The sequence below is a fragment of the Rousettus aegyptiacus genome, unplaced genomic scaffold (genome assembly GCF_014176215.1).
Source record: "Rousettus aegyptiacus isolate mRouAeg1 unplaced genomic scaffold, mRouAeg1.p scaffold_m13_p_4, whole genome shotgun sequence".
In the NCBI taxonomy this organism is placed as follows: domain Eukaryota; kingdom Metazoa; phylum Chordata; class Mammalia; order Chiroptera; family Pteropodidae; genus Rousettus; species Rousettus aegyptiacus.
In genome coordinates this window covers 91,801,981-91,828,610 of record NW_023416307.1, presented here as the reverse complement: position 1 = coordinate 91,828,610, position 26,630 = coordinate 91,801,981, and the positions used below count along the sequence as shown (strand labels likewise).

The window sequence follows — 26,630 nt, the reverse complement described above, 5'->3', positions numbered from 1 at the left end:
TACCTTTCTCACAGTACCCTGGGACTGTCTGAAACCCTTTTCATTTTAAGCACATTCTTGCTAACCACTACAGAAGAGGCTTTAGGTAGCTTACTAACAGAAGGCAGCAAAAATAACAGGAAAGTCACAAAAATTCCAGAATGCCACAGGGTCTTGGTCGGGATCCCTGGTCTGTAACTTCTACCCACTTTCTGAGATGACACCTGGCAAGCCTGGAGTTTTCTCCTTATTTATCACAGAAGCCAAATTCCTCTCCTGTAGCCCCTCTGTAGGGGGACCTTGGCCCCTTCTCAGATCTCAGAGCTGGAAGGCGTTGGAGAAAACTTACTTAAACTTCTCTTGTGTTAACTGGAGTCCATACATAGGGAGGGGCACACATACAGTTGCCCAATGAGCCAGTGGGGAAAAGGGACTGGCCACCAGCCTTGGTGACTCCAGGCTGCCACCCTAGGAAGGCTTTGGGCATGCAGGACGGAGTGGGAGGTGGTTTGGGGCTATTCCTTCTTGTCTTGCCTTTGGAGAGTGAGGGGGAAGGAATAATAAGGGGAGGGGACCAGGCACAGGAACTGGGTTTCCTAGAGGCTGCCTGAAGTTCATCTGGTATAGGGTAAATGCCTTCCCCGGCCCACCCTATCCTCAGTGCTGGGGGCCTTCCGCAGACTATTCCCATGGTACAGAGGAAGTGTGACTTATTCACAGATATTGTATAACAGAAGGGCTCTGCAGGGAAACACTGCCAAGCCTAGCATCCCTCTTGGTGATTCATAACCTCCTCCACACACCAAAGGCTCTGAGTTCTGCCATTAAAACTCTGACCCTGGTGAGCTGACCCAACATTTTCCACATTTATCTGTGAACATGTAACTCAGCATGGGGTGTGCTGCGCTCCTGCTGGGGTGACTGCAGTCTGCATGCCCGGGGTTAGCAGGCCCTGACCATGGCAGGGAGGCAACAGCCTTTGAGAACAGGCAGGCAGCTCTCAGGAGTCTGGGTTTTCTGTCTGGCTTCTGCCTTTTTGGGACTCTCCCTGAAAACATGTTTGGTGTATGTCCCAGGCATCACTTCAACTCCCGTCGCAGTACAACTTTGCAATGACCGTGCATGGCCGGGTGAAAGGCCGGACTGGCCTGAGAGTGGTGGTCAAGGCTCTGGATCCCACAGCTGGACAGCTTCATGGCTTTGCCAGAGAACTCTCCGATGAGATCCAAATCCAGGTAAAGGACTTTCAAACCACACTTCAAAAGGAGAGTAAGTGCCAGCCCAGTGTCCTTCTCTTGGGCAATGTGGGCACACATCAGTCCTTCCACTGCTCCTGGCCAGGGGCTGTGGGCTCTGCCGCGGAGGAGATCTCAGTCTGCAGGGATCTGAGATCAGGGGTGTATAAGATGCTGTGGGAGCCCGGATGTGTGGCTGACTGAGGGCTTCACAGAGGAGTGACATTTTAGGATGGGAGGAATTGGCCAGCAGGCCAGGTGGAGAGAATGATATGTGCAAGGGTCTGAAGATCTGAAATAGCTTGACATGTTCCCAAAATAGAAAATCATTCTGAACTTGGAGTCTGGGGTACTTTCATGGGAGCAAGAGGCTGAAAATGGTCTGAGCTGACATTAATGTAATTGTTCACATTTATTTCACAAACACTCATAGAGCACCTAACAGAGGCAGATGTGCTTTCTCCATTTCCCAGAGCTCCCGTGAGTCCTAAGGGGCAGGAGCTGCAGGCACTGTTGCTTGACAATGAACCTGTGGCCTCATGGAGGAAGTGCCCCCTCCAGGTCCCAGGAAGTGGTTGGTGGGCCCTTTGGGCAGCCTGGGAGACCATGTGACCCATCAGTTGGTAGATGGAAATCAGGCCTCAGAGAGGGAAGTGGCCTGCTCATAGCCCCAAGAGGGCACACTATCCTTTCAAGACTCAAAGAGCCCAGCAGTCCTCCAGCCCAGGGCTCAGCTCAGCTCTCCATCCCTCCCCTCTATCCCTGCAGCCTGCCCTCCTGCCTCCCCTGCCTCTTGAGGCCCTTGTGTCAAACTAGGGGATTAACAAGTTGTTCTAAAGGGCATTTTTAGTTTCAAAGGCCCCAGTCTGCTGATCTGGGACTCAGTAACTTCTGGGTCTTCCTAAATTGCAAAGAAAAACCAAAAGGAGACCCTAACTATTATGAAAAAAGAAATGGGTTCAAGCCCCCTCTTCGAGAATAAACAATTTCTAACCTAGGCACAGCTTAAGGGGTAAAGAAGCAGATTCTTAAAGAAGAAAATGTCTGTTAGCCAGCCCCCCTCACCTTTGCCTCACATGAACATTGCACACACAAAGACATATATGCATACAGACACAGGTGCATATATATATATATATACATGCACACATAGACACAGACATGCATGTATATGCACCCAAACATTAGTACACAGATGCATAAACACAAATACATGTTCTTGGTTAAAAATAAAATTAAGTTTTGGAACCTCTCATAGAATTAAAGACAGGGCTTTGTCTCTGTGCCTTGGTTTCCTTAGCTGACAGAAGATGGAGTTTTGAGTACATCAGCAACTTAGAGAAGCTGGATCCAGCCTACAAACTGTGTTTTATTTGGCTCACTCAGTGCTTTGAAACAATTCTTTCTGTTGCCAACATTTAAAAATAGGAAGATTTTGTATAGAGATTCCAATATGCAGCTTGTCCTGGAGATATGCATTTGCCACGTGGCAAAATCAGCAGGAGATGAGAAACAGCCTCCCCTTCAGTGAGCTGTGCTCTGCAGTTTGCCAGAGGCCCCACCTTTCCTTGTCGTCTCCCTGGCAGTGAGGCCTAGCATCGGTGCCATGGTACTTGCATTACTACTTTTCTTACAGCTCACAGGAAAATGATATATCTCTTGTACCTTCACCTCCAGCTTAAGAGGGGCAACAAAGAATACAGGCTTAAGAAACATATTTGTATGTATATTTCCTGCACAGTATATGTATCTGAGCTGAGTTAGTGAGACTGCTTTGCTCTGGATGCCACCTGCCTAGCAGGACTCACCTCACGTCAGAACCCCATGCAGCTACCAAAGGCTGTTTATTATTCCCCATTTAGGAAGCACTGCCACTCACATTGTGTCATGCGAATACCACAGCTCTTTGAGACAAGCGTGGCAAGGATTGTTAGTTTTAAACCTATTTTACAGACAAAAAATCTAGGCTTAAGTATCTGGTCAGACGTGATGCTTGAATGGAGAGGAGTCAGCTGGCTTCTTCTTGGAAAATCTCCTTTAATTCAGATGATTTTAAACACAGGCCCTTGAAGAAACCAGATGGTCTAGTCAGCTCAGAAGCTCGTGAGTGGGGAGCTCAAAACTGCTTGGCATCCAGGCTCAGATGACCAGGATGCCAGCCCCAAAGGTCCTTAGAGAAGGGGACTTAGTAGAATGGTGGGGACATTAGGATTTGTGCAGAGAAGGGGTCTAGAGTTCCAGGTAAGTGTTGCCGCTGTGGCTCCAGGAGCCATTCAGGATCCCAGGGCCCCTGGGGAGTGATAGGATCAGATTCAATCTGACCTTACCTGGTTTATTATTATCTGCTGGCCCGAAGTCGCCAACATACCCCAGCACACACTCCTGCTCTGTGCGGATCCAGCGAGAACCTGGAAGGATAGAGTGACATAAGGACCAAGGGATGGGACGAACGTTGTTTTGAGATGGTCATGGTGAGGAGCAGGATGTCTTGCTGAGAGAAAGGAGACTAGATGGTGCTTTCTCCAAACCCAGTCCTGGCAGAGTGAGGGCTGAGCAAGACCCTGGGCCCCATAATTCTGTGTCTTGCCTTCCGAGCACACATCCTGGCAAACGAGTCTCCTCTCTGGGAATTGAAGCAGAGGCTCATGCTCTCTGACTCTGTGAAGCACCTCCCAAAGCGTACAGAGCGTCCACCCCCCTGCTTTTCCTCCTCACACCTCTGGCCTCTTATAGCACCTCACCAGCTATCTGTCAGGTGCTTGCTTGCGGAAGTTTCTCTGGGCCTCTCTTGGCTCTTCCTGCTGAAAAAGAAGCAGATACCTAGACATGATTCTTCTGTATCATAGGAAATAAAATGTACCTCTATTCCAGGTATTTGAAAAGCTGCTGCTGCTGAACCCTGAAATAGAAGCAGAACAAATATTAATGTCACCCAACTCATTTATTAAGCTTCAGACGAACAGGTATGTGACCCGCTGCTAGTTTTCAGCAAGTTTGTGAAATTATACTAGCATTCGATGACTCATTTGTCAAAGTTGTCAGCAGCTTGAAGAAGCCATGGCTGCTTCATCTTTCTTGGTGTTGCCTTTAAAATGAGAGCAGCTTCTGCATTTTTTCTTCTTTTTCTCCGGATGTTCCATGCACTTCTATGTCATTTACCCTTGTGGGGCCCTCTTATCTTTCCTGTAACCTAGAAACTTTTTAATGCTTGCTGCTAAAATGCAGTATGTCATAGGGGGAAAAGTACCAACTTGGAAGTGTTAAATTTTTCAAACGCCCCTGTTTCCTCAGGACTTGCCATTCAAAATGTAGTCCACACACCAGCAGCATGGGTATCACCTGGGAACATGTGAAAATACAAATCTCAGGCTCTACCCCAGACCATACTTTAACAGGATCCCCCCAGCAATGGGGGTGCACATTAACGCTTGAGAAACACAGTTTTTATTCATGTCTACAAAAAAATAAATAAAGCATGTCTACAAACATGATTCCTACCTTGCATTCCAAGGTGATGTCTTTGGTAACAATGACTTGCATTTGAATTACAGTTGCAAAATGGGGGGCTGTAAGGACCATAGGAGCACTAATGTGTTCTGTGAAACACATACACATGATATACATTCAACCAAATTGTGTAAACACCAGACTGTGTGCTAGGCTTCAGGAATAGAGATGGATAACACCTGGTGCTCTTGAGTCTGGTGGGGAAAAGAGGATAGCACAAGAAAGGCTATAATTAAATGAGGTATAATGTTCAAGCCATAGCCCAAAGAAGGGCCTTCCATGTAAGGAGTTAGAGAAGGCATGAGCTGGGTCTTGAAGGATATGCAAGAATTCTTCAGGTTAGGAGAACAGGATTGATGAGGGTGGAGAAAGTTGAGGCAGAGGCAGTAACATTTGTTTAAAATCATCTAAGGAAGGTCTGTAGGTCGAGCACAGAGGCTTCCTATTTCTTTGTGATATTAATATTCACATAGTTGGGGAAAGCATAGTTGTAAGACAGCATAAAATACTGTATAATTTGTCTTTTACTCAGTAGATAATATCAGTAGTTTTACAGACCACTTTCTGAGCAAGTAGCTCATTTTTACCCTGTTATCAGCCCTTGGAAATAGGGCATCACTCCCCATTTACAATTGAGGAAACAGGCCAGGAAAGGGGGCATGATGTGCCTAAAGGTACACAGATGTTTGCAGGGCATTGGGACTGCTTTGGGGTTCTCTCTGACTCAAAACCCATCCTCTCTGCTATGCCAGGCTGCCTTATTTCAATAAATTGAAAACAATTTGCCTCAGAAATGATAGAATAAATGCCCCATGCAGTGGATGACAGAAACTCAGTGCTCATGGTCTTTCCCTCCTTGCTGACCAACCAGGCCCAGTAGGTGCTACTCTCCAAAGAGCCAGAAACATGCTTTCCTTGGAACTTTTTGTTTTCCAAATTAAGTTTTCATTTGGTAACTTGAAGCTGCAGACAAGCTGCCCCCATGGTGTCCTGATACACCGTGGGTCTAAGATTGGTCCTTTTTCTTCTCCCAGGAGCAGTGGGGAACCCCAGAACCCTGGCCCTTTGCTGTGAGCCACTTTTACTGTGTGAAAAGGGCTCTGTTTTGTTTTCCAAAGGATTGGTGCAGCATCCCTGAGCTACCGCGTCCTCGACGGGCCCGAGAAGGTTCCTGTGGTGCACATTGATGAGAAAGGCTTCCTGACATCTGGGTCCACGATTGGGACTTCTACAATTGAAGTGACTGCACAAGAGCCTTTCGGGGCCAACCAAACCATCATCGTTGCAGTAAAAGTAGGATCATATTCTTTTCCTTTTTAGAGTAATGAAGGCAATAGTGTCAAGGTAATATTTTTCCCCCTGCAGGTGTAAGTGAATAAATACATTCACCTTCCAACTTAGAAATCATATGTAAGAATTTATTTCAAAATAACTCAGAGGCAAAAGTCTTAGATAAAAACTACAGAGTCAAGGGTCTTCTGACTATCAAAGTCAAGGGTCCTTAGAGGTTATAGATTATAATGACCTTTTCTCATAGTTGGGGAAACTGAGGCTGAGCAAGTTCTATGACTTGCTGGAATTGGCACCCTACAGTCCTGACTGTCCAGCTGGCACCTGGAATATGCTAGGTGCCATTGAATGCTTGTGTTAGATACCTTACCCACAAATCATTACAGTATATCCATGGCAGCTTGGAGAAATAGTTGACCCATTTTACAGGCAAGGAAACCAAGACTCAGAGTGGAAGTGAGTTGCTCAAGGTCACACAGTGATTGAGAGTCAGAGTTTGGGTTCTAACCCACAGTGGTCTGGCTCGGGTTTGTGTCCTCCAGTCACATCACATTGCCTCCTGTGTCCCTCCTTAGTGATGGGGACTTTCTTTTTGGACATCCTTGAATTGGGTCTGAGGTCTATTTCTTTCCATATCTTATCACAGCCACTTTCTGAATCCTAGATAACAGTGAAAATACATGACCACTTTCATTTTTAGATTTTGCCTGGGTTGCAGGCCTATTTCCTTAATTAATGTCTTTTTGTTCCAAGGTGAGTACCTGGCAAGGAACTGCCACCCTAGTTTATGAGCAAGTGAACGTGACTGACTACCCATCTGATATCAACAAATATGTATTGAGCACCAGCTATGTACCAGTCACTGTACCACTGAACTTTGTTAAAGAAATTACATCTTTTGGGGAGTTAGCTTTCTGTCCAGGGAAGATTTTAATTGGAGTTAGAGAAGGCTGATCTGTATGTAACTCAGGATGTTGGGCTCCTGAAACCCATCACTCCCTCTTTCTCCCTTGTGTTCTTTCCTAAAACAATTGCAAGTATGCAGTGGCCCTAGTTAACGCTGCTTCTATAATCCAAGAGGGCAGTTTTTCTACTTTAAATGCCTGGAGATCTAGGGACTCTGAAGAATCTGAATAGTCAAAGCCCAGAGATATTTTGCAACATGATTCATGATCTAAGTTTTCCAAATGGCAGACTTTGACTCTTGTGAGTTAGGTTGGCTTGCTGTGTAGGGAAGTGGGAATCTTGGCACTAGGGTGAGATATTCTGGGGAGCGAAGCCTTTGTTCTTTATCAGCCCAGCCCCTAGTCCTTCCTGAGATGGGGACCAGCTAGGGACAAGCATCTGCTCCTTGGGAGATGGGTTTTCAGAACAGCCAATTCCTATACCTGCTCATTGTCCTCCAGGTGTCTCCCGTGTCTTACCTGAGGATCTCCATGAGCCCCACTCTGCACACTCAGAACAAGGAGGCCCTGGTGGCCCTGCCTTTGGGAATGACCATGACTTTCACTGTCCACTTCCATGACAACTCTGGAGACATCTTCCATGCTCACAATTCAGTCCTCAACTTTGCAATTAACAGGTAGAGTGTGGGTGATGTTCATTTCCCATGTTAAGGCATGTCTTGATTGTACCCAGATTTAATTTATGGAGTGACTGATGACAACATGGAGAGGCTAATGCCATTGGAAGAAGAGTTTTGTTTCTTAGCATTTCCAAGAGGAGAGGATGTGCCACTCTCAAGAATACTGAAGGAAGCCCCAGGCTTTGTCTGGAAGCTGGAGGAGCAAGGGGAAAGCGTGGCTGGGAGCCTGTGTTTACTCTATAGCAGGATGTCGTTCAGGAGGGACGTCCTCTAATGGTCAGGAAGCAAAACACAGATGTTGGGGTTTGTAGTTAGAGGATTTGTAATAAGATTTTTTTTGCACCTTTGAAAGCTGGACTGAAGGGAGATGTAAACAACCCTGGCCATTGGCCCGGCCCTGTGATCCATGGATGCAAAGCCTCAATTACAGGCTCTACAGAAGTTGGTCAGAGCAAGGCATACACCTTCCAATGCTCAGGTGTTCACTGACCCTCTGCTCTGTGCAGGCCCTTCTGTATGACATCTCGCTCTTCACTGTAGCCCATTTGTTGAGGCCCAGAGAGGTCAAGCCACTTGTCTAGGGCCACACAGCGAGGAAGTCGGGTTTGAATACCAGATCCTACCTGGCTCCAAATGCCATTCCCTTTGGATGACTCTTCTGAAATACAACTGCAACCTCTAGAGCAAAGAAGAGAGCCATGGCTTCAGTCTGGGCCTGCTGAAACTTCTGAGTCCTCTGGAGAGGTTGCTCACAAAAGTGTGGTCCTAGACCAGCATTATCAACATTACTGGGATAGTCTTAGCAATGCACATTCACTGGGCCAAGCAATCTGTATTTTAGCAAGGCTTCCAAATGTGACTAGAGGTTAAAGACCATTGCCCCAAAGGGATGCAACCAAGCCAGGAGGAGTGAGAAGCATCAGATCAGGAGGAGGTGCAGGGCTTAAGAAGTTGTTCTAGGCTGTACTAGGGTAGGGGCACAGAAGATTGTATCCAGGTGTTGGGGACCATTGCAACCTGGCCTTCTCAGGGGCCCTGTAGCAGATGTGTCCCCTATTGTCGAATGCAGTCAAGGCCAGTCACTGGGGGTGTGGCATGGTAGAAGAACCTGGATTTAGAGTGAGACCTTTTATAAGCCCAGCTCTACTCTTTATGGGCACTGTGAACTTAGACAAGGCAGGTCACCACTCCAGGTCTGTGTTTCCACACTTGTCATATGGGGAATGCGGCCTAATCCCCAGGGCCTACAGCTGAGGCTGTGGTTGTGAGGGCTCTGGCCAGCTGTGGAGCTCTGTATGCCCTGCACCAGCTGCCTGTCAGCCTGAGATAAGGCTGCCCTGGAGGAATGGATCCAGGTTGTCACAGCCCTGCCGCTGCCCTGCTGGCCTTTCTGTGGTAGAAACCTCTCTCCAAGAATCCAGTGAGGGTTCAGGAGTCTGAACTCATGGTGGAGGGAAGTGATGACGCCAGGGACCCTAACCCTCAGCCTATCCTGTTCGAGTCTTTCCACCAGACAGCACTGGTTGGTGTGGTTGGAGCTGTCGCCTCACGCCAGGTACATATCTAAGTGCTTACAGCTGCCGATCTGTTTCAGTACTCACATCATGCTTGTGACAAGGATATATTTTTATACCCATTTTACAGATGAGGAAGTGGGCAGAGGCTACCTTGCCCATTCAGGTTACACCACAGTGGGCAGCCTGTGCCTCCCCCGGACATCCTTTTCCATGTTGAGAAGCACCGTGCAAATCACTTTCTTCTATGGACCTCAGCTTTCCCTTCTGCTGCCATGTGGGAGTGGTGATGTCGGCCGTCCTTGGCTGAGGGCCGTGGGTTCCTCTGGGTGATAAGATGAGGGCACTTTTGTGGGGCCTGTGGTACTCTATCTGGAACAGCTGCTGAGTAGTTGTAAGTCGGAGTGACATCTGGGACTAGTCGGCAAAAAGTGTCACCAAGCAGAGGACTCACACTGCATTTCTCCCACCGGAGTCGAGGCCTCTTTCCTGATACTAAGAGCCCTCATCTCCCTCCTGTGTGTAGAGACGAGTTTGTGCAAATCGGGAAGGGCACCACCAACAACACCTGCGTCATCCGTACCGTCAGCGTGGGCCTGACGCTGCTCAGCGTATGGGACATGGAGCACGTGGGCCTCTCCGACTTCGTCCCATTGCCTGTCCTACAGGCCATCTCCCCGGAGATGTCTGGAGTGGTGGTGGTGGGGGATGTCCTCTGTCTGGCCACTGTTCTGGTCAGCCTGGAAGGTAAGAGAGAGACACTGGCTGAGGGAACTCTCCTTTGTGAGGTATGAAAAAAGGATGGGAGTGGGCTCCGCAGGGAGGTATGCAAGTAGAACCTAGACGATGTTCTGGAACAGGAGTCAGAAGACAAACACCCCAGTCAACATCCAGCCTGCTGCCTCTTTTTGAAAATAAGATTTTATTGGAACTCGCCTATACCCGATCATTTACATGTTGTCAGTGGTTGTTTCACCCAGCTGCCAGGTTGAATGGTGGCATCAGAGACTTTTTGGCCCACACAGCCTAAAATATTTACTATCTGGACCTTTGCCAACTCCTGCTCTAAAAGAACTCTGTCCAGTAGAATATTCTGCCATCATGGAAATATCCTGTATTTATACTCTCTGACACGTAGCCACTACCATTGAACACTTGAAATGTGACTAATGCAGCTGAGGAACTGAATGTTTCATGTTAATTAACTTCATGGCTAGGAAACCTAACCAAAGAACAGCTATTGGGCCAGTTTAGTGACTTCCAAATTTCAGTCATTCCCATGCCACCTGTATATCCATGAACTACATGTACCATTATGAATTTTTTTTTCAAATTGGCTCATTTTTTTTTACTTAAATTCATTTAAAAAGGAAATTAAGTATTGCCTTTATAGAAAAGCAAATATGATTTATCATAAACAGAATGTGGTTGAGTTTTATTGTACTATATAATGTGATTGGCTTTTTAACTAACAAAGGCTGTCTAGTGACAGTTCTGAGCCTGACACCTGTTTGTTTGCTAAAAAAAGGATGATAAATAATGACGGGGGACAGGGGTGGTGCTGTGGGGGAGGGCACGTAGAGGGTGGGGGTCCTGGAAGGCCATCACCCAGGTCATCTCAGGATAGCGTAGTGACTGAGGGACACCAAACAGGCATTGGGGGTGGTAGGGGGCCAGATGTTATTCTTGACAGGGCCACAGCTGCGCAGTAAGCAGATGTGGTAGAACCGCAGGTAGTTCCAGGTGTCTGCACCCAGATTCATGATGAGAGCTGGCTGAGCCAGGCTGCAGAAGCAGGCAGAACGTGGACTGTAGCCTGAGAATGATGGGTAATCTCCTTTGGGAAACCATGTGAGTGGTCAGGCAAAGGCTGGCACAGTCATCAGGTGAGATGAGGTTTGATTAGAGTGTCAGATGTGGGAAAGATGGGTGACATCCAGGGCTTCCTCTCTCAGGCCTCTCCGGAACCTGGAGCTCCTCAGCCGACAGCATCCTCCACATAGACCCCAAGACAGGCGTGGCTGTGGCCCGGGATGTGGGATCCGTGACAGTTTACTACGAGGTTGCTGGACAGCTGAGGACCTACAAAGAGGTGGGACTTCAGGACACATGTGGTTCAGTGGCCCAAGAGGCTTCACTGAATTTCTTGGGATGAAATTTTCAGCTTTCTGTACCAGATGATTTCGGTTTTTTTTAAAGAAAGAAGTGTCAGCATCTTGTGAGACAGTCAGGATCTGGGAATCATGAGTCTGGGGTCTGCCACCCACAACCTCTGGGACTGGGACAAGTACCCTTTTCTTCTCAGCCTCTGTCTTCACATGTTAAAATGGAGTGATGATGAAAGGCAATCTTCTGGGATTGATCACAGCTCCCACTCAGTTTGAGCTGTGCCTGAAAGACCAAGAATGTCCTAGGAGTTGAGGCTGTGGACAGACCAGCCCAGTGGTTTGGCGTCACTGGCAAAGTTAAACCTCCCCTATCAAGTTACCTTTTGAGTCTTTCTGGAGGTGAATGAAACTGCTCTCTCTTTTACTTATCTCCAGCTGAGGATGAATCAATGAGCAGAGTCTAGCTATATCACAGATGCATCTCATTTTTAGAGCCATTGTGCCTTCATCAGATCCAGCAGTTTAACCTGAGAGCCTGTGTATTTAGTGCTGCAAAAATGCATTTCAGGCAGCCAGTTGCAGAGAGAGGCACCTTGTGACTAATAAAGCTGTGCTGTCCTGGAAGGAGCTACTTAGAGTGGTCAGGGGCAGGCACCTGGGGGAGGGGTGCTGGCAGAGGGAACATGGTATGGGCAAAGGTGTGCAGGGTTCGAGAGTTGAGACCTTGTGACTAGAATATAGGGTGTGGGGGAAGTGGAGACTGATTTTGTGATCAGATAACGAAACATGTTGATTTTCAGGTACTTAGTTCTATGGAGTGTTTTAAGTATTTAGGCTCATGAGCTTCATGACCCCAAAGTTGGGAGTGAGGGAGAAGGAGGGCCTGGGGATGATTTCTCAGAGTCTGGCTTGGGTGATGAGGTGAATGTCAGTCCTTTGCTCTGAGAAAGGAGCACAGAAGGAGGAGCCAGTGTAGGGGGAATATGACAAGTGAATTTGGGACATGGTGAGTTTGAGTTCCTCCAAGTGAGGCTGGTGGTGGTGATGCAGCTGAATGGGTGTGTCTGGAGCTCCAGGGTGGAAAGCTAGAGATGGCAAGGGTCTATAGCACAGAGATTGTTTTGAAGACCTGGAAGTGAGCAGAAACATGCAGAGCAAGAAGGGAGTGGGGTCAAGGCCTTGGCCCTCTGAGGTGTAGAGGAGAGGGAAGAAGCTGAGAGAGGACCGTAGCATGGCAGACTGGAGTAGAAGAAAAGAGGTGGGAAGTGTGAGCGCAGGGACAGAGGTGATCACTGCGTGTCTGCGGTCTGCCTGCAGCTCTGCGTGGGCCACAACCCTAGGAGCTATGGGCCCTCTTGGGAGGAGTGGGACCCCATCCCCACTTTCAAGGAGATCATGTTCTGGTAGAAATTAGACCTGGGAGAGGCAGGAAGTGCTTCCAGCTGGAGAAGGCTGCTCTGGAGCTGGGCCTGCAGGGCAGAGGGGGCTGGGCTTTGCAGAGGAGGGTGGAAGGCATGCAGCTGGGGTACTTGGGTGTAGCTTGTTGCAGGATGGGCAAGAGGGATGAGCAGGGAGAAATCTGGGAAGATTGGAGTCTGGGACCCTTCACTGCTTGGGCTATGTGAGTATACATTTTGGTCAGGTTTACTTATTTTGAACAAATGATGATAAAGTAAAATGGATTTTTCTCTCTTTGCTGAAAAATTAACCAAATCGATGGATAGAGAATTGATGATAAGTATCACAAGGGCCAAAATCATTGCCCACCCTAGACTGATGAATGAATTCAGGCTTGCTGTGCAACTCCCTGCTCTGGCTCATTACGCAAGCGCTGGGCTGGCAGTCTGACCAGCCTGGGGTCTAATCCCAGTTCTGCCATGTTCCAGCACAGCATTTAGGCTTTAGCCTCAGTTTTGTCACCTGTAAAATTGGCTATACCTGCATCACAGACACAGGGGCAGATCACAGAAATGCACAGGGCCTCTACATGGTCAGTGCTCCATGAAGTTACCTTGGCTTCCTTCCCAGATTGCGATCGGTGTCCCTCAGAGGATCATAGCCCATCATGTCCACCCTGTCCAGACCAGCTTCCAGGAGGTCACAGCTTCCAAAGTGATGGTCACTGTTGGAGACAGAAACTCTAACCTAAAAGGTAGAGAGTAAGGGGGGCTCGGGTGGTCTGGGTAGGGGCCTTGCCAGGCTCAGGGAGTGGGGAGGGGGCTTCTTGTGACCTTCTAATTGGGGTTTAATATGCTCTTCCTACTCAAACTCGTGTCAATTCCAGAGAGAACATTTAACCCCAGTTGGACATCTCCTTCCTGCTCTTTAGAAAGTCGAGTCATGTACAAGCAGAAGCTGTGAAAGGAATCTTCTTAAAAGAGCCTGACACCCAGAAACTGTCTATTTCTGAGCTGGAAATATGACTCTAGGCCTATGGCACCCAAGTAAAGAAAGCCACAACTGACCATCATTAATCACAGAAAGGAATGACTTAGTTGACCCCACTGCTGATTTTTGTTTTTGTAATTACCTCTCCTAAGTCATACATAGAACATTCAACTGCATCCCCAGCCCATGACCGCTCTGGATAGCAGCTGCCAGAAATAAATATGTCAATTTATAAAAAGCCAATATAAGGCTTTTTTAAATAAAAATAGATACAAGGCTTTTTTTAAAAAAAGCCACTGAACTGGTAGAATTAAACAGCACTGTCTTCATTCTGATGCACCTCAGTGCAAGTGAGCAATACTGTGCTGCTGCGGAAATGACATCAGTGTATTAGTGAGGAACAGTCGCCCTCCTGACGTCCAGAAGTAAATTGCCCATTTTTCCCTTGCTGACAGGAATAGACACATTATTCTAGAACTTGTGTCCAGGGGTATGGCAGATAGGTCCGGCCCACTAACGTGTGGGCCGGACCTATCTGCCATACCCCTGGACACAAGTTCTAGAATAAATGCTGAAATTCTGAGGTGAAATTGCCTGGATTCAAAATGACCCCCTCCTCTGTAAAATTTGTCCTCAGCTTTTATAAACTGGGGCACCATCATGAAGCTTTGGGCAGCCCTGGGGGGCTCACATGGAAGGAATTTGGGGTGTAGGTGCCATTTTGTGGCCCAGCCAGCCTCCATGTGACCTGTTCCTGCTCCCTCATCTTGGGGCTTTCCAGGCATGTACAGAGGCCTTGGTTGACTTAGGTGTGGCGGCCGGCAGGCCTGGTCCACATACTTCTTACCGTCTCCCTATTTCTAGGTGAGTGCTCCCCAGCCCAGATGAAAGTCATCGAGACCCTGCGTCCAGAATCCCTGATCAGCTGCCAGCTTCAGTTCAAGCAAGATGTCTATGATTTCCTGGCACGTGACATTTTTACTGCAGAACCAAAGTTTGACACTGCTCTGGGTACGTCTTCAGGGGTTTGAAAATGGAAATTGACTTGCATAGAAGGTTTGCCTTCAGTGGATTTGCCTCACAATGGCTTTCTGTCCAGAGGGTCAGTCTGTCAGGAGCCCAGCCTGGGGACTGATGCTGTCACTCTGGCTTCTGTGGTTCATTGCAGCCTCCAGGAGGGATGAGCATTCCTGTCCGCGGCTCATGGCCATTTTAGGCAACCACCTACTCCAGCAGAAAGGACATGATTCACAGTTAGAAATACTGGGCTTGATCCCTCTTTGGCTATTCCCGGCTTAGAGCCTGCAGGTGTTGAGGTTGCATCCCTCTGTTAAATGGGGAGGGTGGTGCCTTGCTCTGCCTGCAGGTCAGGACTCTGAGAGGAGCAAGCCAGAGAGGGATGGAAGAGTCCTTGTTAAGAGGTCATGTGGTATGCCATTAACTTGTTCTGTGGAACTGAAGGCTGGCATTGTGGGCAAGAGCAATGCCCTGGACCAGTGGTGTGCTGGCTGAGTCACGGCAAGCAGCACCTCCTTGATATCAGGAAAGAGATGCTCCTCCAAGGGTGCTGTGAGGGTTCAGTGAGATAATTCCTGTGATAATGCTTAGCATAGTGTCCAGCACATCTTGAATCCTCAGTGATATCTGCCATTGTTATAATGATGATTATTGATGATCAGTGGATACTTTCTTCATTCCTTTCTAAGTATATGCAGCCCAGTCTTAACTGGGAGAAGTTGGCAGGCCATAAGCCCAGTTTGTAGGTCCCAGTGGCCTAGATAGAGGCCTCCTCTTCCTTTGCTCACTCTGTACCTCTGTCCTTCTGGCAGCAGCACCAGAGCATCTTTAATGCCTAGGCTGCTGTCTGAGAACAAGACATGCATCTGAGGGTACATTGGGTGCAGGGCCCAAGCTCAGGGCTTAGCACAGAGTAGGTACTTGGTGGTCCTGGGGCCAGGTTACTCACTGACACATCCCCAAGGGGGATAATGTAATCTCTACTTGACCAAGAGAAACAGGGCCAGCAAGAAAACTGACTTGCCTAGGGGTACTTGGCTGGCATGGGCATAGATGGGACCCTAACCCAGGAATCCAGATTCCAGGTGTAGGGAGCTTTCCAAGGCACCACTCAACAGTGTTTATTTAGCTCATCTATCTTCTCTGGGTCAGGCATAGAGGATATGAGACACCAAGATAGTCCCAAGTTATGCCTTCACAGAACTTCTTGCTGTATATGGAGCTATAGGCTATCCTGGGAGTCAGCCCTTGCTTGACCTGCAGCCCAGTGTTGCATCATGGAGTTTGTTTACTATTTTCTTACTCTTGTTTTGATCTAGGCTAGCTAGACACTGAGATGCAGAGCTGGACCAGACTTTCCTGCCCCAGAGAGCATCAGTCCAGTGGGGGATGTGCTGACTGGAGGATTCTGAGACAGTAAAAGAGGATGTTGGTCACAGAAAGGGTTTCCAGTAGGCTGAGGACACTGACAAAGGACTTCTCAGGAGACCCCTGGAGGAGGCGATGCCTCACCTGGGTTCTAAAGGGTGAATAAGGATTCTCCAGTTAGAAAGATAGGAGGAAAGCACAGCATCAGGGTATAGATGTGTCGACTGATGGCCACTTCAGCACCAACAGAAATCCCCAACTTGGGGTGTGGTGAAAAAGGAAATTTATTCAGAACAAACAGTTCAGTTGTGATACAGCACAACTGTGACAACAGCTCGATAGTGTTCCAGCTCAGTTAAAAGACCACACGGGCTATGGAGCAGCATGGCTGTGAGGCCGCCACGGGGCGAGGCTCCTCTGGCTACACAGCTCTGCTCTGCCTGCTCTGCTCCACTCTGGTCCAACGAGATGCCTTCAGTGCTTCAGCTCTAGCTGGGGAAACAGTCCTCAGTTTTTGGTGGAAAAGGAAATTGCACTCTCCAAGCCAGAGGGGAGCTGATTTACATACACTGAAGTCCTTGCCGCCCCACCCCCTACCACTGATTCATTCTTCCTCATGCAAATGAAGACTCCAAATCCTTGCAGTTTGATTGTTCCAAAAGACACTCTCTTGATTGATCAGAATGGAGCTGCTCCAATCAGTCAGTGAAGATGCTGATGGGGATATAGCTGCACAGCTCCGATTGTACAGGGAAAGCTTCCGTCCTATTGGAAATACAGTCCCAAGCACTCCTTTCCAAGGGCTGGCTCAGATGGCAGGCAGTTCAGTGCAGGCTTCTCCCAAAGTGTGGTTTGTGTGACCAGCCCCTGTTAAGAAAGAGCTGCTAGGCTCTGCTTTTAAATCTGAGCCCAGTTAGCCACGAGGGACTCTTCTTGGTAGGTATCTTCTTCCTCAGGGCCCACAGGTAGGAGGAGAGGGCAAAGTGGAACACCTTTGTCTCCACAGGCCAGTACCTCTGCTTGGTCACAATGCACAAACTTACGGACAAGCAGCGAAAGAACTTGAGCATGAAGAAGACAGCACTGCTGGTCACTGCCTCCCTCCTGGGCAGCCACTTCTCTGGAGAGCAGGTTGGGGCTGAGGTGACCTTCAGCCCAGGGCTGTACTCTGACCAGGCTGAAATCCTTTTGAGCAACCACTATACCAGCTCAGAAGTTAAAGTCTTTGGTGCTGTGGAGATTCTGGAGAACCTGGAGGTAAGCGGTGGCAACACACAAGCCAAGGGCATCAGAAAGGACCAGGCGGCAGGAGGACTGGGTGGAACATGGAAATCTTGGACCACCTTTTTTTAAAATTAAAAAATAAATTTTAATATTCTTATCCCCACCCCCACTCCCCCACCATAGTACTATTGGTCTCTATTGGCTCATATAGTTGTATTAAGTATTGTGATTTCTGCTGGTCTTCCTCAACTGGAAGTTAGGTATGCCAGAATAGCATTTAGTACAGGACCTCCCTAAAAGAGTTTGCGCTCAGTGAACATTTAATATTTTGAATGAATGAGTTTAGTGCAGGAATACTGCTGACTTGGGGCAAGAAGAAAAGCCCTAATCCATAACCTGTCACCAACTCACACACAACTGGGACATGTCTCTGGACTTCAGTTTCCCTGTCTGCTGAATGGTAGGTGAATGATATCCTGAAGTCCAACAAGTTGGGAAGAGACCAGAGGTGATGTGTGAAGGGATTTTTGGCTTCTCTGCCTGCTCCCTCTCTTGTTTTGCTGCAGCAAATGTCACTGAATAATTTTGGAGTGAGAGAGGGATAAGTGGGTTGCTGGTGATGGGTCTGTCAGGCCCTGAGGTTGGGCTGCTGGCAGTTGGTCCTTAACAGAGCTCCAGGCTGCTTTCTTGAAAGCTGGTGTTTGGTAGATAGTTCACGTCAGTTTACCACTTTTCCAAAGGGCATTCGATTAGAATTTAACAATACTGTTTGTTCTTCCTTAAAAACATCCCAAGTATAGACAGTATGTTCTTGACCTGACTTTGTAGATGGCATGCTATTGTTTAGAAGTTCTTGGGCATCATCACCTGTCTAGGATGTGGCTCCTGAGCAGGGGTCCCCACACCTAGCCTTCAGGCACAGAGATACAACATCTCAGGCAGGAGTGGGAGTGCTCCTCACCTAGCCCTGATGTCTCTCCCAGGTGAAATCTGGGTCCCCAGCCGTGCTGGCCTTTGAGAAGGAGAAGTCTTTGGGGCTGCCCAGCTTCGTCACATACACAGTTGGCATCTCGGACCCTGTGGCTGGCAGCCAGGGACCCCTGTCCACTACCCTGACCTTCTCCAGCCCCGCAACTAGCCAAGCCGTCACCATCCCAGTTACCGTGGCCTTTGTGCTGGATCACCGAGGGACTGGGCCTTGTGAGTCATGGGCTGGTTCACCAGCTGGGACAAACCTGGGCAGGGAGGGATGAGCTATAGTGGCCCTGGATGTTAGTGGAAACCTGGGAACATGGGAATTAGAGGAGTCAGAAATGCAGAATGTCCCACAAAGTGGAAGTTGCCCCTTTGGGCAGTCATGGACACTTTGCTGCCCTCCAGTCCATTCTCAACATGGCAGTGAGAGGGACCTAATTAAAATATAGCTGGATTGTACTCCTCTGCCCTGCACTCTGCCATGTGTCCCATCTCCCTTGGGAGGTAAAGCCCAAGTTTCTCCAAGGTCGCAAAAGGCCCCCACGTGATCTGCCCTTACAATCCATTTATGAATCACCCCCTCTCCTCCTGTGCCCCCTTTCCAGCTAGACTGGCCTCCTTCCTATTTTTGGAATACACACTGTCCTCAACTAGAGCCCTTGGCATTCTCTGTTCCCTCTGCTTAGGAAGCTCTTTTCCTAGACAGCCCCCTGGCCAAAACCCCTCTCTCCTTCAAAGCTTCCCTTAAACATTACCTTCCTCTAGAACCTGAAAATTCAAACTTCAGCCCAAACACTATTACCCTTGTGTTTCTTCTATAGCACTACTGCCTGCTAACCTATGCCATAATTAGTATAACTAATTATTATGATTTCAGCTGGTCTTCTACAACCAGAAGTTAAGTATGTGACAACATTTAGAACAGGGCCTCCCTAACATACCGTGGGTACTCAGTAATGAATGAGTTCATTTATTCTGTCATCATGGGTTAGCACCTGTTGTGTTTCAAACCCTGTGTTGGGTAGATGTCTGATAAGTTCCTGAACCCCAACCCCAAGAGAGGCATGGAATCCCAAACCCAGTCAGAAATGATTCTAGAGACGTGGCTGAGAATGGAGGCAACACCTAGAGGGGGATAGTTTCACCTCTGTTGGGAGCGGTTGCAGTTCAAAGGGGGCTGCTTCAGCTAAAGCTGGAAGAATAGATGACCAGGGAGAGGGTGATACAATCAGAAAGACCCTGGGGTAAAGCGCCAGGGGAGAGGCTGGGCCAAGAGGAGCTGGAAGAAGCCTGGAACACCAGGCCCGAGGCTTGGGCTTTTTTCTTAAGGCAGGGAAGTGACCTGATCGGGCCTGGTTGGGAGTGGACTGAAGGGGTGGGACCAATGTTAGAGATACTTGAGGCCACCACCTTCTTCCTGCCAAGTTCAGGACAGTCCAGTGAGGGTAGAGGGAGGGTCCTTGATAAGGTGCGAGGGTCTAGGATGAGGCCTGGGTGGTGCCAAGGTGGGCCTGAAGGAGTAATGACTTTGGGACAGAAGAAGCTGGGCCCCCTTAGCACATGTGGCCTCAGTTCTGAGAGTGGTGGGGTCCCTGTCCAATGCTTTTCCCCCCTGACTTCCGTTTTTATGATTTTAATTCATAACTTGGCATTTTCAATACTACCTTGCCTTTGGGGCAATATGACTGACTCCTGGGCAGCCCACATCCTCAGATAGGCGTATTCTACCCTCAAACCTTAAAGAAACAGCCTTCCTGCTGAGCATTGCTGAGCCTTTCCATGAGGAGAGCATCTCCTCCAAGGAAGCAGGCTGTCGGGTAGAACAGGGTCGGATCAAGTGGCCCAAATAAAAGGGAACAAAGCACTGGGGTGACAGACCCACAGGACCGGACACTGTCCTGGGCCTCAAGCAGGCCACTTCATCCTCTGACCATGCACAGAGGCACAAGGGGACTCCACCTGGCGGTTTGGTAAGTCATCTTTCCATTGATCACAGATGGAGCCAGTCTCTTCCAGCACTTCCTGGATTCCTACCAAGTCATGTTCTTCACACTTTTTGCCCTGTTGGCTGGGACCGCTGTCATGATCATAGGTGAGGCAGACTACATTATGTCCCTTGGATTGCTCCCTGTCCTCACCCTGCTCTAACCAGCCACCTTTGTGGTCCTGCAGCCTACCACACAGTCTACACCCCCCAGGAGCTCACCACATCACCAGCCCTCTCCCCACGAGCCAGCCCTCGGCACAGCCCCCACTGTGAGTAGTCACCCTGAGGACATAGCCAAGCAGAACTGGAATGAAAGAGTTGTTCTGGGGGAAGAGGTGGGGGTTGAGGCCCTGAACCCCAAGTCTCAGCAGACATGGCTCTGGTCAAAAAGGAGTAGCCAGGCATGAGGCTCAGAGAGCAGGTCTGGGAACTAGTGGAAATCACAAGGCCCTGATGCCAGCCCTAGGTTCTGGGTCTTTGGTTAGGAGAGCTTTCCCCAGACAGTTGGCAGCAGGGAGCTCTGTCCCTGCAGGTGTGTGTGCTGGGACTGGTTTCCATTTGCTGGGGCTACTGTCTAAGGTGGTACTGGAATGTTGACTCAGATGAGGATTCTACGCAGTCTTGATGAGGGCGAAGAATGGCAAGGCTCATTCCTCATAATAGTTCTGTTGTCTCTGGTGGCCCCCAGTCCTTGGAGACAACTGTGCAACTCCAGGGGTCACCTCTCTCTGTGAGTCGTGTCCTCTGAAACTGTACTGCCTAACCTATACAGCTATACATGGCAGGCTTTATGTCTCCTGATTCCCATTCAAATGTTATCTCCCCCAAACAAAGAATCCTTGAGCTGGTGTCTACTGACCCTATGGGGTGTATGACCAGGCCTCAAGGGGTCTGTGAATATTTTAGAAGAGAACACAGTTTTGTATATAGATGCATTTTCCAAGGTGGCAAGTTCCCACCTTCACCCTGGATCCCTAGAATCATAGCCTTCTACGAGGCTGCCTCTAAGGCCTGTGAACTAACGCCCAGTGAAAACTGTGGAATGCTCATAGCTGATTTCCCGTGTAACTCTGATAAGTTAACTAGCAGTCGTCACAGAGGCACTCACACTTTCTGACTACATCTCGCCACTCATCCCTTCCCATGTTCATTGGAGCCACACCAGTTTTCTCTGCCCTAAAGGCTGTTCCTGCCAGTTAGATAGCCCCCTTCTTGTGTGCCTCTTGGAACGTATGCTTCCATGCCATCCTGAGACTCGCTGTTCAAGCTCAGGGAGGTCAGGGGTCACATACCAGGGCTTTCTGCATGTTCAGCCTTTGCTCCTTCCCTCTGATGGCCAGCTCAGCAAGCCCCTTGAGTATCCCCTCTGATGGCCCAGGGGTGCCTGGAGGCATAGTTAGGAAGGCATCTAATAAACATTTGTTCAGAGGAAGCTCTGAGAAATGTCCCTGTCCCTTGTGCTCTTATTCACTTCATCTCTTTCTACCCTAGATTTTGCTGCTCCATCACCTCCGTCGCCTTTCAGTGCACTGCCTCCTGGTCGCAGAGCCAGCCCTCCCTCAAGGTTGTGGAGCCCTGCATACACCTCTCACTAGTGAGCACACTGCAGAGGCCCTCCTGCTCGTGTGCCTCCGGCAGGTCCAGCCTGAAGCAAGCCCTCTAAGCCTGGTCCCAGACCAATCTCACTGCCTCCTGTGTTCTTACAGACCTTTAGTTTAGAATTAGCTCATTACCTTATTCTTATATATTGGAGTTTGTTTGTTTTACTTCAGTCTTGCAAAGGCTAAGACTTTCTGATTCATTCCTTTATGCCTGGTTGTCTAGGGTTTCTGGACAATGTGCAGTTAGTTATGCTTTTATTTTCTTAGAGTCTCTAAAATTACTCCCTTCTCAAGACTTGGAGCAAGCTCTGTTTAGAAATTGTCTGTAGATGATACCACTGCAGTGGTCTCAGGGAAAGGACGTGTGTGTGTGTGTGTGTGTGTGTGTGTGTGTGTGTGTGTGTGTGTGTGTGTGTGTGTGTGTGTGTGTGTGTGTGTGTGTGTGTGTGTGTGTGTGTGTGTGTGTGTGTGTGTGTGTGTGTGTGTGTGTGTGTGTGTGTGTAAGGGAGGGTCCCTGTGGGAACTTTGCCTTACCCCTGATTGGGCTTCTGCTAGGAAACGAGGGCAAGAGAAGGGCAAGTGTGTGATGCTGCCCCATTACTGCATGAGAAGCCTCAGGGCCACAGCGGCCAGGCCTCATGGGAGATGCTGAGACACTGCGGGAGCTCCCAGCCAGGCTTCTTCTTGCCCCTCTTCAGGCCACTGCGAAAAGACTGCTGGCCTCTGTGTTTCTTTATTTCCTAAGCTGTGGAAACATCTCCTGGACTTGGCCTCGGCCCCATGGCGACGTCTCATCTTCTCTATCAGCACAGTGACATTGGAATGCCCTTGAGCCAGAGTCAGGAATCCTCTTTCTGTTTGTTTAGAGAAGCTACTGTGTTTTGCCCAAGCACAAAGACCCAGTATTATTTGTCCCTCCTATGTGACAGTCGCATCTCAGCAGATCTGAGCCTCTCTCCTGCCCTGAGCAGGAGATGCTTCCCAGGCAGCCGCTTATGCGCCCAGAGCCCTCCAGGCAGCTCCCCAGTAGGCAGAGCCCAGTGGGGTTAGTGAGGAAGGTGGGTCAAGCTGGGTCCTGCAGACCCATCAAGGAGGGACTGGAGAGAAGACAACTAGGAAAAGTCCTCCCTCCTTCCCACCTCCTTGCTGCCTTAGCAATTGAGGCCTGTAGCACGCGGCCCTCTGCCCGAGGTCAGAAGCCCTGCCGCTGTCAGGAAGACCTGGAGACACGCCCCATGGTCCACGCATGAACGAATGTCTGGGGAGTCCCGTTTGACTGAGCCACAAGTGTGAATCTACTTCAGTCCTTTTGGGCTAGTCCATGTGATTTATTTTTATAAAGCTGGAGACAAGAATTGTGCCTTGCATATTACTTGAGCTCGAACTGACAACTTGGATATAAATAGGCATATTTCTACTTGGTTTGTTTAATAAAGCTCACTATAATTTCTTAAGAGGTGCATGATCATTGCCAGAATTGCATGTGTCCTGCCTGGAAGTGACCCAAGCACTGGTGACTTTGCTTCTGGTTACGTGGATTTGGGGAGGAGGTCTCTTCTGCCAGCCCTTGAACCTTCTGCACCACACCTCCCTTCCACCACTAGCCATCAAGGCCTTCCTCTCATCTCTGAGAGACCAGCCAGTGGCTAGGGCAGGTGGTCATGGTATCTTCCCAGGACTGTCAGTCCAGGGCCCCCACAGGTGCCTTCCCTGTATGAGAAGAACATATAGGTGCCCAGTCATTCACATATCACCAGATGTCAACTCAGCCTTCGCTCTTGGGTACCTCTCCCTCTGCCAGGCCCACTCTCTTTTGAGGCTGATCTCCCCCGTCACCAGCACCTCTGCTAGGCTGCTCCTCTCACTGACCTCTACAGCCTGGACACTCTTCCTTGTTATTAACTCTCCCCGCCTTGTGGGAAACTCCTCTTCTGCTGCCCTACCTTACCTTCCCAGACCCTTACCCTCTGTCTGTTCAATTGCTCATGGCCCACAGGGTTGGTCCTTTGCCGGCCCGCCCACCCCCACTTGGCCCCCTAGTGCCCCTTTCTGCCTTCGCAGAGCAGTCACACAGACATCCCGAGAGGCCCATGAGCCAGCTACTTCTGGTGTCCTTGTCTCAGATGTGGGAACGAATGCTTAGAGAAATGAGGTAGCTGCCCAAGGTCATCAGCCACCCAGAGTCACCTGTGATGGAGACCAGTTGTCTCTGACATCACTGCCATCTTCCTTAGGATCCAAACCCCTGACTGAGAGTGGGGCAAAGAGTGGCTAGAATATACACTACATTTCTTAGCCCCTTTTGCTGCTAGAAGCAACGTGCCACTATGTTTTAGGCACCAAACGAGCAGTAGTGTGAAATAGTCTCCTGAAGAGAGGCAGTGCCCTCCTCACCTCTGTCCCTTCCCCTGAATGAGCAGACCAGGTGGGGGTTCTACCTAGCAAGGACAGTAAAAGGCCACCAGAATCACTGGGCCATTGTGACCGTGGAGTCTGCATCCCAACCGAGGATGGCCTTCCTTGACAGGAAGAGTACTCTCATTAGCTTCATGATTGAGTGGGTCTTCCATCACAGCCAAACCTAATCCCACTGATTCAACGGCAGCGCCCAAATGCAAGCACAGACAGCCCAGCCCTCACTGCTCTGTGCCCTACTCCTACAGGTCACACCCATTCGTTCAGCTACCTCTTGGTCAGAGCTTTCCTTTCAACACAATGGACACACTTGCTTCTGCACTACTGAGGTCCCCTCCTCACATCTTCTTTGCCCCATTCCCTATATCCAGCCAGTTTCCAAGTTCCCATGAACCCATCCTCTCCTTATCTCCTCATCTGTTTGGCCTTTCATTGCCCTCTTCTCAGCCCAGAGACCCTCCCCAGGGGATAAGGTACTGGCCTCCCTATACCAGCCTCTTATTTCAACAGCCCTCATACCCTCTGTCCTACTGCTGCATTTTGACTGTTGAACCCCACCCTCTAAACTCCATAGCCCTGCCTACGGGCTGGGTGTGACTCCTTCAGATCTGACCCTTTGTATACTCCTAATAAACAACAGTTTCCCAAATAGGCTCTGCCCACTTTATCTCTGCTATTTGTCCTCAGGTAGAAACTGCCTTCAAGGCCTAACCCATCCTCCCATACCCCCTCAACACACACCCAGCTTTGACATCAGACAGAGCTGGGGGACAGGTCCTGGAGCCACCCTTTCCTGCCTCTGCATTCCTGCTCTGGTCTCTCCCACTTCAGGCTCATTGAAATGGGCATAGCAGCCCCTACAGAGTTACTGTAAAAATAAGCCAGGTACCTTATGTTAGGCCTTTCTTTTGGGCAATGGGTTGGTGAGTGGGAGTGTCCTTTTCTGGTGGAAGTGGCTGATCTGACTCTCAAGAGAGGAAGGTGGGAGAGGGTGAGGAAGAGGCCTCAGCTCCATGTGAAAGGCTCTGTGGGTCAGGGAGGAGGCCAAATCCTGCTCTGAGAACCCTGGGGAATGGGAGATAAGGGGGGGGGGGGGCAGAAGTGCTTGGGGAACAAGCAATAACTTTAGGATGCATAAGCCCTGCCACGCTCAGAAGCTAAATGCAGAATCTAAAAAGCCCCCTAGGCATTGTCACTGCCCTGGCCCTGGTTTCCTTGACTGGAAGGAGGGGACGACACTTTTCTCATGAGGATTCTGTGGGGACAAAATGAGCTAATAAATGGAAGGTGCTGCTTCCACATATGCCACTGTCACTGTTGTTGGGGGAAGCTGGCACAGGGGCCCATGAGTCCAGATGGAGAGAGAGCGTTTGATCATATGATGATGAGATGGAGAGACAGCAGGTGAGTGGGAGGGAGGGCACTCCTCCAGCCCCCTGGACCTCTTGTCATTCCCTATGCTGTGCTGCCACATCTGACCCTACTTCCCACCCTCAGCTGGGACCTTCTTGAGGAAAAAGGAACAGGCTTTATTCTACCATGTCCCTCGGATCTGGTACACAGGAAGACATTCAACCAATGTCACATATTCAGCACAGGGCCTGCCTGGTACACAGTTGTTTTGCTGCTCTTGAGTCATCTCCAACTCCAGGAGACTCTAAATGAGTGATGTCCACAATGTGCTGTCCTCAACATCCCTGCTCAGCTCCTGTAGACTCATGCCTATGGCGTTTTTTATGGAATCAATCCATCTCATATTTGGTCTTCCTCTTTTCTTGCGACTTTTATTTTTCTAGCAATATTGTCTTTTCCAAAGAACCTCGCCTTCTCATGATATGCCTGAAGTAGGGCAGCCCCAGTTTTGTCATTTTTATCTCCATGATGTTCCAGGCTTAATTTGCTCTAGGACTCAGAGTATTTGTAGAGCTCTCCTCCAACCCCATATTTCAAATGAATCAATTTTTGTTTTCTATCAGCCTTTTTCACTAACTTTCTCATCCATACATAGTAATTGAAAATACAAGGGTGTGGATAATTTAAGCCTTGGCATCTAATGACACATCTTTGCTCTTGGTGATCTTTCCTAATTCTTCCATTGTTGCCCTTCTAAGTCTCAGCCTTGTCTTGATTTCTTGGCTCTAGTATCCATTTGAATTGATGACTGAACTAAGGTAAGCAACATCTTTAACAACTTCATACTGACCACACAGCACTCAATAAATGTCAGCATTGTCTTCAGGCATGCCCCCTCAGTGACACAAGATGGCTGCAAGGATCCAGACATCACATCGCATCACATCAATACATGGCAGTGTCCATAAGAAAAGAAGCATAGAGCCAAAGCTCTCTGTTTCCTTCTAGGGACTAATGACTTCTTTGCCAGAAGGCTCCTTAGTAGACAGCTCTCATCATATCCATAGCCATGGTTGGGTCATGT

At 49.0% G+C, this 26,630-nt stretch overlaps 1 protein-coding gene across 2 annotated transcripts in view; it reads left to right on the top strand.

Annotated features, from left to right (window-relative positions):
* NUP210 (nucleoporin 210) overlaps positions 1–21,922 on the top strand; it is a 92,115-nt gene extending 70,193 nt beyond the window's left edge. Inside the window, exons 28-40 of one of the 2 annotated variants that reach the window (XM_016135572.2) lie at positions 1,056–1,214; positions 4,086–4,177; positions 5,840–6,014; positions 7,418–7,593; positions 9,637–9,857; positions 11,066–11,202; positions 13,247–13,370; positions 14,471–14,617; positions 16,998–17,248; positions 18,199–18,415; positions 20,187–20,282; positions 20,363–20,446; positions 21,669–21,922. In XM_016135572.2, the coding sequence (XP_015991058.2) occupies positions 1,056–1,214; positions 4,086–4,177; positions 5,840–6,014; positions 7,418–7,593; positions 9,637–9,857; positions 11,066–11,202; positions 13,247–13,370; positions 14,471–14,617; positions 16,998–17,248; positions 18,199–18,415; positions 20,187–20,282; positions 20,363–20,446; positions 21,669–21,772 (1,983 nt within the window). In that variant the 3' untranslated portion in view covers positions 21,773–21,922. The remainder of the gene's footprint in view (positions 1–1,055; positions 1,215–4,085; positions 4,178–5,839; positions 6,015–7,417; positions 7,594–9,636; positions 9,858–11,065; positions 11,203–13,246; positions 13,371–14,470; positions 14,618–16,997; positions 17,249–18,198; positions 18,416–20,186; positions 20,283–20,362; positions 20,447–21,668) is intronic. The other variant, XM_016135574.2, reaches the window with a different exon arrangement.
* The last annotated feature ends 4,708 nt before the right edge of the window (positions 21,923–26,630 follow it).